Source organism: Rhinatrema bivittatum, chromosome 3 (genome assembly GCF_901001135.1).
Source record: "Rhinatrema bivittatum chromosome 3, aRhiBiv1.1, whole genome shotgun sequence".
In the NCBI taxonomy this organism is placed as follows: Eukaryota; Metazoa; Chordata; class Amphibia; order Gymnophiona; family Rhinatrematidae; genus Rhinatrema; species Rhinatrema bivittatum.
In genome coordinates this window covers 148,814,748-148,828,596 of record NC_042617.1, presented here as the reverse complement: position 1 = coordinate 148,828,596, position 13,849 = coordinate 148,814,748, and the positions used below count along the sequence as shown (strand labels likewise).

General features: G+C 44.3%; 1 protein-coding gene across 1 annotated transcript in view; it reads left to right on the top strand.

Annotated features, from left to right (window-relative positions):
• The window catches only part of LOC115087101 (cysteine-rich motor neuron 1 protein-like), a 661,264-nt gene that overhangs the window by 50,074 nt on the left and 597,341 nt on the right, over window positions 1–13,849 (top strand). Inside the window, 1 exon segment of the mRNA XM_029593829.1 lies at window positions 13,521–13,694. Coding sequence (XP_029449689.1) covers window positions 13,521–13,694 — 174 coding nt within the window.

Below are 13,849 nucleotides of genomic sequence, written 5' to 3'. Positions count from 1 at the left end.
GCAACTTTATTATTTTGTTTTTGTTTATCAGGGCAGGGTCATGCAGTATCTCTCATTTATACACATTTGAAAAAAAATCATGTTTTTCTTGTACCAGTTTGGACAAAGTTTGGGTTCACCAGTTGTCCTTGGCAGATGATTTCTCTTGGGACTACTCTTGGCTTGCAACATTAAGAGTGTTCCTCGCTTCCCATATAACTGAATCTATATTCTTTCTAGCACACAGAATGGTGTGAACTCCCTGGACTTTACATCAAACTGGGTCAGCTCCATCCCACAGGTGTTGGTCCTGCAGGTTGCCGAATGCTATGCTTTCTCATTTTCTATTTACTGTGCCAGGATGAATGATTAGCGGAAGGACATTTGGGAAAAAATCTCCCACATGCTGCACCTTACTAATCCCTTGAGCTATAAAATCATAGTGTTCAAATCTTTAGTTGTGCAGCCTTGATTACCACACTCGAAAGGGAAATTACTAGACTTTTTTGCTTATTATTGCTATTAAATTACTCTTGGCTAACTGGAAGAAACCCACTAATTTAAATGTATGTTGTTGGTGGCATTCATTCAGTTTATATTATAAATACGAAAAAGCATCAGTGTTCCGCTATCAGCGGGTTGCTAGTTGGATAGCTGTGTGGAGCTCAGTAGACCATTATTTCCATCTTTAATGTTTTCTGTTTTGTCACTATGTTATGTGGTGGTTGTACCATAAGCCCTATTTTCTACTTTACTCAGATATGTTTTTTCTTTGCTTTGCAATAAATATGGTTTATTCATATATGTAACCCTTTTTCTGGATTTTATGGTAGTCCAGAAGGCACACAAAAGAATTGGGGGGGGGGGGGGCTATCTTCTTTTGCCACCTTACCAAGCTCAAGGAGTGGATTATTTCTCTGGGGAAAGACTTAACCTTTAAGGCCCAGGTGGTAAATGGGAATCCTCCCTGAGGTGTGTGTTACCTTCCCATTTCTTGGTGTTGTTACTTCAGGATCAAGCAGAACACAGAGCAGGTGTTCAAATTAACTTTTACTTTGATTGCAGCAAAATGAAAATAATGTACTTGTTTTACTTCACATCTGTGTTCAATCTGGGTCATATATAGGGAACTCTCTCTTCTTCAGTCTGTTCAGGTGTCCTTATGACCACTCTCTGGGAACAGCTCACCTCCTTTTCTTGTCTGTGGCGCAAGGGAAACTTATTGAGTGGAGTCCCCTAAATCCCGAAAAAAGTCTCGTTCCTGCAGTCCAACAGAGTCTTATATGTTCCCAGCTTGTGTCCTGTGTTCCCCAAGGTGGAGATCTGGTTGGGGTCTCCAGTTGAATTTTAACTCTGCTCTTCTATACTCCATCTGTATTTTGACCTCTTACGGGAAAAGATCCTTTTCTGGATATCAGCAAGGCTTTTACAGCTCAGCCACACAGTGAGTAGAGTGGTAGGAATACCTCCTTACTACAACCCAACTTTGCACCAAAATCCAAACTTCACCACTGAGTGAGGAATCACTGTAGTCCTCTCACTGACTGGAAAGGTAGACACAGGCTTTCTCCCTTCTGCCCTGTGGTTATGGGGATTGCCTCACCAACAAGCACAGGATTCACCCCGGCACAAACAAAATCCTGAAAAATACTAAAGTCTTTTCTACTCTCAGGCAGGGATAACTCCTACCAGGCAAGGGGTGCACTGGAAAAAGAGTAATCTGCCAATCCAAAACCAGAACAGGAGCAAAAACCAGCTCCTCTCTCAATGAAACCCAAACTCAACTGACCTCACACAGTATGGTGCCAACCCCCCACCCCCCTACCTCTGGACAAGGACTGAACCATTGTAGGCGTCCTCACTGTCTGTCTCCTTCGCAATCACCTACCAGGGCAGGGACCTATGGCCATCTAGTGAGGGATCAAGGTTTCGCCATATATGTTTAATAATTGTTGTACTAATTTGTTAATGTTATATGTGTAATCTTATAGTTAGTTAATTAGTTGTAGTTAGTTAGTTTATTATATTTGATGGATCACATTTCTTACCAAAATCAAAGTAATTTACAATAGAAAAAAACCCATCAAAATAAATAATTCACATTAAAAGTAAAATAACATAATTAAGGTAAGTAACTATTAAATAAAAACATTAATAAAGTATAAAATATTAAAAACATAAAATTATAAAACATATAATACGAGAATCATAATCAGGCAATAAGCTGTGAAATAACATTATAAAAGTAATGAAACTAATATCAACACATCAGTTTGGAAAGGCCTTGCAAAATAATAGGGTCCACAGTAATTTCCTAAATTTAATATATTTTTTTTCAAGGTGAAATGTAAAAGGGAGGGAATTTTACAGTGAGTGGGCCAAAAAAGCAAAAGACATTTCCCGAGTAGTCTCATCAACAATCTGCTTAAAAAGGGGTACTCGAATCAGATTGAGTTGAGACGAACAAAGTATATGTCCTGGAACATATGGTGTTAACAGATTAGATAAATACTAAGAGGAGCCGGAATGAAAGAAACCACAGCTCCGGTTACCTGTATTGTTTCTTTATATTAAACCTAATAAAAGAGATTTGAACTGAAAAAAAACAACCCTGCTATTTTGGAAAGCATTTGTCTGATACATCAACTTCAGTTCCCCCTTTCTGCGATTCAGAATTGTCATAAGCTTCTTTATGAATGGTTCTGCTGGTCTTGGTACAATGCATCTGACAGGTAGTTAGCATTAGTATGTGTCTATTTTGTTTTGTTAATTATTTATCTTTTATTCTATTGGACATGTTATTTTGGACACTGAGGATGGTGTGGGCTCTAAGAATTTTAAATAAATAAATAAATAAATAAATAAATAAATAAATACATAGGTGATGGTTGATGAGCGAATCTGTAGCTTCACTCGCAGCTGATGTGACTGAAATCTTATCGGGGAAGGGGCAGTCCAAGACTGGGCCATCGTCTCCCCAGTGGCTCTAAAAGATGCCTTTTCCATTGCTTAATACCATAATTGGCAACTTTCAGGTCCAATTACTTCCTTACTTACATTTTCAGTTGGGGGTCAAAAGGCACAGATTTAAGGCACGCCATTTCCTGTTACCTTTCTAGGAGCATCTTCACGGCCAAGTCAGTACCAAAGTGCTAAAAGCAGCAGGCAGCTGCCTGCTTGCACAGGCGACGAGCAGAACAGTACAGTTTATGGAAATCAAATGAATGGGCTCCCTGTGCTTCATCTGCAGTCTGTTCCTCAACATGGCAGTTTAAAAAGGAAAGTGATGCTTCACATACAGCAGTGACACAAAATAATGGAAACGTTGCCACAGAAAGAGAGTTTAAACTTAGTATAGAGCCACTTTTAAGTAAACTCACGTAGTTTATTGTCAGGGCCTGAAGTTCAGGCCTGCTGAGAGGCTTGGTAGCACTGGCTCTAGCGTTGGAAAGCAGGACCAAGAATATTTCTCTCCTGGGCCGTTCTTCACATCTCTTCTTGTGCTGTTCCTCCTACCTTGTTGTGCCACTTATTGATGTTATAGTGTAAATAATTAATAGGCTATAGGAGGAAGAGGTGGAAGCAGTTCTTGAGAGAAATGCTTCCTTCTGCTTGCCTGTGACCACTGCTGCATGAGATGAAAGGGGTGGGGGATGGGGATAGAGAGAGAGAAGGCTGGAGTTGGAGGGCCAGATGAGATGCAATCCTTTATGGCTCTATGAGTGGGAAAAATGTTGGCACCATTACTTGGCCCTGTTGCAGGTGAGAAAAGTCACTTCTGCTTCTACAGTCTAGGGCAGCCCTCGGTTTCCAGGGCCCTAGGATGCCACTGCTGCTGAGGAGAAAGGGAGTCATCACAGAGCCAGCCACAGCGCTCTGTCGCGGAATGGAAAAACTGTGGTGCTGCAGCCAGTAAGGTTAGGTGGAGAGGAAGAGGGAAAGGGAGGAAGAGTTTGGAGATAGGGCGAGAGGATGAAAGAAGAAAGTGGAGCAAAAAAAAGAAAACTAGAAAAACAAGAGCAAATCCTTCTTCATCCCCTCACTCCCCCCCCCCCCAACAAAAAAAAAAAAAAGTTACATTCTTAGGGAAAAAATGTTTTCCCTGGCTCCTAAAAACGTTTTCCAGTCCTCAGATTTTCTAAATGTGGTTCCACTTCTCCAGCAGTGCTCTTGCAGGGCTTGTCCTAGAACAGATTTTCTTATCAGTAGTACTGCAGGGGGGGTCACAGGGAGTGACATCACACTTTAGGTGTGATGTCACTTCCTGTACAGCCCTGGAAACTTATGCAGAGAAACTTGAGCAGTTTCTGGTCAGTTTTTGAAGATTTTCTTGAGTTTTTGTGATTGCAAAGGGGACCAGAACAGGAAAGGAGTTTGCAAGAGAGAAAGAGATCAGGGGTGGGGGGAGGGTGCACAAAGACATAGGGAAAGCAGGGAGCAGTAAAGAGAGAAGGCGGGCAGGGACTAGAAAAGAAAGCGTGAGAAAGTAGGGAACCAAAGAGAGAGAGAGCCTAGGTGGATGTGAAAGACAGACAGAAAGCAAGAGGGAAGGACATGGAAGAGGGAGGCAGAAGAAAGAGTGAGAGCAAGGGTAGGGGTGGAGGTCCTCTTTCAATACCCAAGTTGTGTCTTGTACTCTTTGGGACTTGGGTTACTGTGGAGGCAGTGTTCACAGACCCTGGTGAGGACAGAATTGTGGTCATTGCTTAGGGGTGATACCTAGTGGCCAGGGTCAGGGCCAGTGATTGTTGGGTTCCAGAAGAAGCCCTGGTGCATGGCTCCTAGTCCAGGACCGTTGCTCTAGTGACCAGACTAGGTGTTTTGGTGGAGGGAGGGGGAAGGGCTGGGTGGCAGAATTCCCCGGGTAGTGTCAGATCCATGTTCTTGTTCTGATTGAGCTGGAGGCCCATAGGAACAGGAGAAAACTGCCAGGTCAAGAAAACAGAGTAAGAGAGGGAGAGCAAGGGGATGGGGAATGAGAGAGAGAGAACGAGCAAAGGGAGATGAGAGGAGGATAGCAAATGGGGAAGAAAGAGACATATCGCAGGGCTGAAGAGGGAGGGAGACAGAACTAAGGGGAAGAGAGAGAACATGGAGGAGGGGGAGGAGAATCTGGGCGTACCTGGAAATTTTTGGATTTTACTCACTCTGAAATTGGTGTTGTGAGGTGGGATGAGATTGATAATTATACATTAACTCAGTGTTTTCTGAAAGACATGCTAGTGCAAGAAACCATTCCAGCAGCTAGGTTCCCCCAGCAAAGTAAGCAGAAAGAAACAAGAAGAGACTCTCTGTTGATGGCATTCACCTGCACCTACGCTCCGATTTCTGCCACCATTATAGAACTCATAAAATGCTGATCTCTTTAAACATCCCCAAACCCTGCTAATATGCTGATCGAGAAATAAACGTTTCTTTTACTCGTGAAGCTGGACATGAAATTTTATGCCCTGTTATTGTTATTGTACATGTACTATTTTTTTTTTCACTTATATAAATGTCTGTTCTGGAAGCTTGAATTCATTCATAACAGCCTGATCATTTTCTGCAAAAACGAATTGGTAAGACCAGCATTGAAATACAGCTAGAATTGTACATCTTTTCCTTGATATATGTCTTATGGCTTATTTGAATAAGAGAACTTTATTGGATTGTCCTAACGACAACTTCCTTTTTTAATATTTTTTTCACTGGTTTTTACCTGCTAGACAGTGTCAAGTGTGACACCACGCATTTAGGTTTAGCATGAATGTGCTGTTAAGATCACTAATAGAGAGAGAGAGAAGGAGACATGATTTGAAAAGTGGTGCAGATAATTTGTGCAGATATTCTGTCCATTCGGTTTGGGAGATTATCCCCAGTCATCGTGTGGAAAGAAAAGGGGGTACGAGGGGACCTGGTAGGTTTCACTGTGTGTGAATGGAAGAGAGGGAAAGTAACCTTCATGCTGCAAAAGAGGGGGACTGTCTCGTGTCTCTTTGTGAAGAGGATCCGTACTGTTTGTGCTGCTGTGAGGAGAGGGGGAGATAGAAACAGCTTCCTGCAGTATTATTTACTTTGAAGGGATGACCAGAAAGGAATAGGAAGAAGATCAATAGTGTGCCATGCAGGGAGGAGTGAAGCTGGAGTTCTCTGGGAGAGATGACTGGAGGAGGACAGGAAGAAGTGACTGAGGTTACCAGAAGGTAAAAGGATATTAAAAATAGAGGAAAACTGAGTAAAGAGTACTAAAAGAAAAATAAAAAGCCAAAGCATTTAATTTGTCTGAAGTTATAGTCACAGGAATGTGTGTTTATGCATGCATGGGGGTCAGAGAGGGAGCTAAAATAACCTGAAAGTAAAAAGCCTGAGGACCTAGAAACAGGACAAAAGAAAGGCTCTTGGAGAAAGATGGTAAGGTAGAGTGGAGCTGATGTTTAATTGCATTAACAATAAAAGAAATAAGCTCTGTAGCGAGGGCTTACTACCCAGTGCCTCACACCACCATTGATGATTCTTATTAGAAAATAGGGATGGGCATTCAGGAGAAACAAAATAGGAAATGAGATGAAATTTCCTATTTTGTTTCAGATGTTTTCAAAATGGAACGAGTTAAATTCCGAAGAAATTTCATCAGAATCTTATTTGTTTAAAAAAAAAAGTCACCGGTCAGACTTAGGCCCAAAGCTGGGGCCTCACATAGGGAGTAAGCCAAGACCCAAAGCAGGGGTCCTGGCCTACGCCCAAGTGTGACTCTGGTGCCTCGGCCTAGACTGAGGCCCAAAGCCTGGGCCTCGCCTAGGCATAGGCCACAGCCCAACCAAGGGGCCTTGGCCTATCTTCGATCCCAGGGCCTAGGTTGAGACCCGAGAAAAGGCCCATTCCTTGGAAATTTCTCGACGACACCCCCTCCCACCCCCAGAGGCCAGGTTGTGGCATTGGTCCAGGCCCTGGTCTAGGCTGAGGCCCAGGCATCGGGTCCAGACCTCTAAGCCTGGGCCTTGCATAGGGCCTAGGCCGAGGTCACAGCATCCTACTGTGGCTTAGGTCTACGCAAGTTCTCGATGCCTAGGCCCAAGCCGAAGTCTTGGCCTTCCGTAGGCCTAGGCTGCAGTAGGTCGCCGCGACCTTAGGCTAGGCCCCACACAAGACTCCAGCTTGGACCAGGGCCTTGGCCTTGTCTACAGATCACCCCCGGACCAGGTAAGTGGAGGCCGGGGAGGATCCTGGCCCCAGCATTTTTCTGGGTGGCATGGGAGGCCCTGTTTCTTTCTTTTTTCTGTTTTTGGGAGTTTTTTTCAATATTTATTTTGTTTTTTGATAAACTAAAGAATCAAAGTAAACATTCCATGAAATGAAATTTGTGGGGGAAAAGCCCCCCCCAAAACGAAACAAAATTTCCCCCTTTCCCACCCCTATTAGAAAGGGACATGTTCCCATTCTGGGCTAATCAACACATTTTATGGAACAGGACCCTCTGTGGTTTTCCTCATGTTTTCTTTTTTTTTTTTTTTTTTTAACATTCTGAGTAAATGGGTCTTGGTGAATTTTGCAAGTGGTGGGGGAGATTGCTGATTTAAGTATCTGTGCAGGAAGATTGTGGTACAGGATAACATGTCACAGGAAAGCACGTTTGCAGAATTGCCAACTCAAAACAAGTTGACTGACCAGACTCTTCCAGTTCTGGGTTTTCCCCGTCGTGATCATGGCGTTGTCATTCCGATTGTCCTTTAGAGGATCAGAACGATAACTTTGGGCATGCTTTGGAGCAAAATCAGGATTAGATCAGCCTGCCTGTCTGACCTGAGATGAGTTGGGAACCCTACTCATCAATAAATTACTTCATTGAACCTCATGCTTTTTTTTTCCTAGAAAGGTATTGGCACTCAGATGCAGGATCATGCTGGGTGGGAGGAAGAGGTGGGGGGGGGGGAGAGATCAGGGCTCCTGTCCAGTGCCCTGTCCTCCATGGGTTCAGTCACAGCACGATCCTATCTCCTTCCTACCTTCTGTGATATTTTAAATTGCCTGTTTGCAATCTGCTATATACGGGTTCCTCCGGAAAAGGTGGATATAGGGTTTTAAACTGAAATCAATTAAAGCACTTTAACCTACTGTACTTCCTCTGCCACCATCATGGAATGGGAAAAGCACCAGTGTGGGGGGAAAGAGATTGAAAGAGAGAAAAGCATCAGTGGTGCTTCTCTCAGATTTAGATTTGGGAATCCTTATCATGACAACATTTGTAAAGGTGTTGCCAAAGTAATACATAAAGTGGTTAAAAGGTGAAAAAAAAAGAAAAGAAAAAGTATACAACGGTGCTAATGACAGTAATTAAATGACTGGGTTCAGAATGGTTATTAGTGTGGACTGTTACAAGGTTCAGGGGCTGTTCTGTATTGTCCCTGGGTATAGCATACAAAGCTTGTGCCCCAGCGCTGCTGGCCGGTGCTCTGCAGACATCAGAATGGCACAGAGTAGAAGTGCTCTGCTCCCCAATCCATCCCTTCCCCTCCTGTCATTTCCCAGGGGCTGATACAGAAGGGAAAAATGGTACTGCTATGAAGTACCAGCAGAGATAAAAAAAAAAAAAAGCCCTGTCTTGCCTTAGTATTGCTGCTGTGGCTGCCAGTGAGTGAGGTGTTTGAATGTTAATTTTATTTGACTTCCATCCTCTAAAGTCACAGCATGACTGGTGTCACTCTTGTTAACCTTATCAACCATACTGTGCCTCTTAGTTGGGGGCAATGCACCAGTTAGCAGCATTTCTTTACATTCAGGCATAGCTTTAGAGGTTGTCATGTTGGGATTTAATTGAATTTAATATAAAAACATATTCCACCTTTGAGGGAGGAACCTGTACAAAGCGGATTACAAACAGGCAATTTAAAATATCACAGGCATTAGCAAATGCTACACAAATCATCCATGCCCCATCAAACAGCAGTAATAAAACATTCATCCACAAAACAACATAATGCAATTAGATGGAAACAAAAACAAGCCCATCACTTATCAGTCTCAAATCCTGTATGCAAAGGGAGCATTTGCTGTAGCCACTATCAGTTTCCCCATCCATGAAGATGAACAGCCATTTGCTAAAAATGACCAAACTCATACCTGATACGTCTTATAACCTAATGATTCGCAAACCAAATAAACCAACTGGTCCAAGGGTTAAACTCAATCAGGAAACAATAAAGTTGGCTAAACTAACGCAGACCCACCCAAAATAAACATTCTTAAGGGTAAGTGCACAAAATAAATACAACAAAAAACTAATGAAAAAAAATAAAAAATACATTTTTTTTAAAATTGAGGTTTCAAATAGCCTAACAATACAAATATCTAAATATTTCTGAACAATATACATAATATATATAATAATACATCAAATCGGTCGTAAACAAATCAAATCACAAAAAAACATGAAATAAACAAATAATTACACACAAATATCCAAAACATCCCACCCATACCCCAACAATCCTACAAAAACAAATTCATACCTGATTTCTCCATAGACGTATCTACCCTCCCACACTTTTAAAAATACAACAAAAAATAACATATCCAGAAATGACAAAAGAATACTGCAGCTCCTGCACTAACATAATGGGCCGGATTTTAAAAGGTTACGCGCGCCGGGCCTATTTAAAAAAGGCCCAGCGGCGCACGTAAGTCCCAGGGCTTGCAAAAAGGGGTGGGGCGTGGGTGGTCCGGGGTGGTCCGGGGGCAGGGTATGGGTGGGGTCAGCGGCTTCTGGCACAGCGGCCATTTGCTGCTATGCTGGGGATCGCGCACCGGCAATTGGCCGGCGGCGCAATTTGCACCTGCCCAGAGGCAGGCACAAAAGGTAAAACAAAAATTTGGGGGGGGGGGGGTTAGAGTAGGCCTAGGGGGGGGGAAAGGTTAGGGGAAGGGGTGGGAAGGTCAGGTTAGGGGGAAGGGAAGTTCCCTCACAGATCGCTCCGATTTTGGAGCGGCCTGGGAGGGAATGGGGGAAGGCTGCGCGGCTCGGCACGCGCAAGGTGCACAATTGTGCACCCCCTTGCGTGCACCAACCCCTGATTTTATAACTTGCGCACACAAGTTATAAAATCGGGTGTACATGTGCGCTTGCCGGGTAGCTTGCGCACATGTATGCCCGCGTGCAACCTTTTAAATCTACCACAATATGCATATTCACTTCCAGCAGCAAAACAAACTACCTTTTGCAATCTCTTATTTGAATTTGCCAGTGCTGCAATATCTCTTCCAAATCTTCTGGCATTGCAACATCTGAAGTCTTCCAACGCTACAATGCATTCATGCAGATCTTTCAGCACTACCAACTCCCATCGCACTGGACTCTCAATGGCACCATATCCTCAACACTGGCCTATATTTTACCTCACAATCAGGCCGATGCAGTAAAGTGCGCTCAGGCTGAGCGCACTGTTAGCCCCCGGTTGGACGCGCATTTTTAACGTGCTGTTTTTACCCCTTATACAGTAAGGGGTAATAGCACGTGGAAAACGCACGGCCAACCCCCCGAAACTAATAGCGCCCACAACATGCAAATGCATGAAGAAAATTAAAACCAGCAAAAAATAGAACAACCTAAAAGAAACTCACAATGAGTAAAGACAAACATTCATTTTTATCCACATATTAATGAATCAAGAACATGAGAGCCCCATCAATAATAACCATAGGAATACAAAGAATAAACTGCAAAAATCAAAATAACATATATTAAAAAACCTCCAACAAAAAACATTTTCAGCTGATGAAAGAATAAGAGCCTTACCATTAAAGACATTCACAGCAAACCAACCAGCTATTGTAGTGAGAGTCCTTGGTCAAGGGCCAAAGGCCACAGTTCCTTCTGAGTCTGACCACACCATGTTACCATTGCGTGACGGCAGACTCCCTCCTCCCAGCGGCTGTGAACGCTGCTTCTGCAGCATTCCTTGGCCTCAGCTGGCTTGATGAGCACAAGCCGGGCTTGGGACAAAATAAATACAACAAAAAACTAATGAAAAAAATAAAAAATACATTTTTTTTAAAATTGAGGTTTCAAATAGTCTAACAGTACAAATATCTAAATATTTCTGAACAATATACATAATATATATAATAACTAGCCGTTAAGCCCGTAACAACGGGCTACATTTAAAAAAAAATTTTCGGTCCATTTCCTTCCCACTTCCTCCCCCCTCTGGTCTCCCTCCCCCCACACCTCACTCTCTCCTCCCTCCCCCTCCCCCCACTCTCTCCTCCCTCCCCCTCTCTCTCCTCCCTCCTCCCCCCACTCTCTCCTCCCTCCCTCCCCCTCTCCTCCCCCCACCTCACTCTCACCTCCCTCCCTCTTCTCCCTCCCCCCACCTCACTCTCACCCCCTCCTCCCCCCACCTCACTCTCACTCTCACCTCCCCCCCTCTCCTCCCTCCCCCCACCTCACTCTCCCCCTCCACTCTCTCCTCCCTCCTCTCAGCTCACTCTCTCCTTCCTCCCCTCATTCACTCCCCCTCTCTCAATCCCCTCCCCTTTCAGCTCATCCACACCCGGCAGACAGGGGGGTGTCCCTCCCTCGCACGTGCGCTGCCGCCGCTACTGCTCCTCCCTCCCTCGCGCGTGTCGCCACCGCTGCTCCTCCCGCTCCTGCTTGTTGTCTCCTCCCGCTCCTGCTTGTTGTCTTCGTCGTCGTCGCCGCCGCGGCTACTGCTCCTCCCGCTCCTGCTCGTTGCTGCTGCCGCCGCCGCTCCTGCTCCTAAGGAGCAGGTGCCATTTTTTTTTTTCGGGCATGCTCCGCTCTGGCCGATGTGCTGCCCGCGCATGCGCGGTAGAGTTGCTCTCTACTGCACATTTGCAGCACGTCGGTCAGGGCTCCCTTATCTAGTAGATACATCAAATCGGTCGTAAACAAATCAAATCACAAAAAACATGAAATAAACAAATAACTACACACAAATATCCAAAACAACCCACCCATACCCCAACAATCCTACAAAAACAAATTCATACCTGATCTCTCCATAGATGTATCTACCCTCCCACACTTTTAAAAATACAACAAAAAATAACATATCCAGAAATGACAAATAACTAGTCCTCCATCTGGCGGTGCACAGTTCTGACCAGCCGGGCTGAACTGTTTTTGGTACTTTTTCCGCCCACGCGAGACTCCTGGAAGTAGGTTTGCTTTACGGTGAAACAGCCTCCCCTGAAAATATCCAACGTGCTAGGCGACTCTCCCAGAAATCAGAGTGGAACAGCCTGGTCACCTATGATACAAAATATGAAACAACCCTTTCTTATGCCGTTGTGGCCAGAGAAGGATAAGCCCCACTCACTCACTGGCTTTTGGTGCTCCCAAAACTTTTTTCTTGGCTTTATCTGTGCTCCCAGGAGTACAATAAAGAATTGTTCAGTGTTTCCACAATTGGTAGACTTGCTGTTCCTTTTTAATGCATTGAAGGTGGATGAGTTTGTGGAGGTTTCTGGTTTGTGCAGAGGCTTTCTCAGCACAGCAGCTACTCACTACCTGAGTGGACTGTGCTTTGTTTAAAATATGTACCTTCCTCTCCCTAACAAATGAATATTTCTTTGTAGCTCTATAGTCCTACTGTTAAAAGGGTTTTGAAGGCTGGCAACTGAGGTAAGGTAATTGTAATGGTTGATGTGCTGACCTATTTAAAGTGTCTCTCTCCTCACTCATTTTCCTTTTTAAAGGAAAAAAAAAATACAAGGTGAAGGCTAGGAAACTCTCAGAATAGGCAATTTCAAACACGAACTGGTCCATGCCAAGTCTTGGCGTCCCTGCAGGAAGATTTACAAAGTGCAGGAGAGAGACAAGGGTTCCCAGGGCCGGGCCCCATGGCAGTCTGGAATAATCCCTACAGTGGCCCTAATGGGACACTGGCACAGGGAACCTTTTGTCCCTTTCTTCCAAGCGTTTACTTAGCCAGTGAATGAGCATGAGGTGTTTCCAGTGGTTTGCCAAACATAGGTGCTGCAGTTTCAGCTCAGAATGGAAAATGAAACACTGAACAAAGAATGCTTTTACCTTAACTGGAGAGATCCTTTTGATCGGCAGTTTGAAAAATATTATTCTTTGGACCCACCAGGGCAAGGCTTCCCAAACCTGCCGGGGGACCTCTCAGCCAGTTGGGTTTTCAGGATATCCTTAGTGAACATGAATGAGATAAATTTGCATATAACGTGTCTCCATGGTATGCAGATTTATCTAATGCATATTCATAGTGGATATCCTGAAAACCCGACTGGCCATGGGGTCCCCAGGACAAGCTTGGGAAGCCCTCTGTGCTCAAGCAGGAAAATTAGAAGTGCAAGCCAGGAGTGTGTGAATGTAAACATATGGCAGGATATTTACAGCAAAGAAGTTGTGACAAATGCCACTGCAGAATTTGAATTTGGGGGTCATTTTAGATTGTAGAGGCCATGGGGAGCCTGCAGATTTTGCCGTAGTTGGAAAGGGGGTGTGGCATGGAACCTGCTCATGAAGGTGCAGGTGTTTGCCACAGAAGCATCACAAAGGATATTCATTGTTTTTCCAGATGAAAACTGGGATGATGACCAACTGCTTGGATTTGAGCCTTGCAACGAAAACCTTATAACGGGTTGCAACATCATCAATGGGAAATGCGAGTGCGACACCATCCGGACCTGTAACAGTCCGTTTGAGTTTCAAAGCCAGGAGACGTGCCTGTCAGCCTTGAGGCGGATTGAAGGTGAGTACCGCTCTGCTTCTAATCCCTCGCTGTGTGTATCGGCTTCCGCTCTGGCCTGACTGATTAGGGAGGATTGTCTGAAGACTCAAACAGAGGCATTTTCAGATGGCGGTGTTCATTGAGAATGCAAGTTAGGGGAGCAGACAGATGTGCTT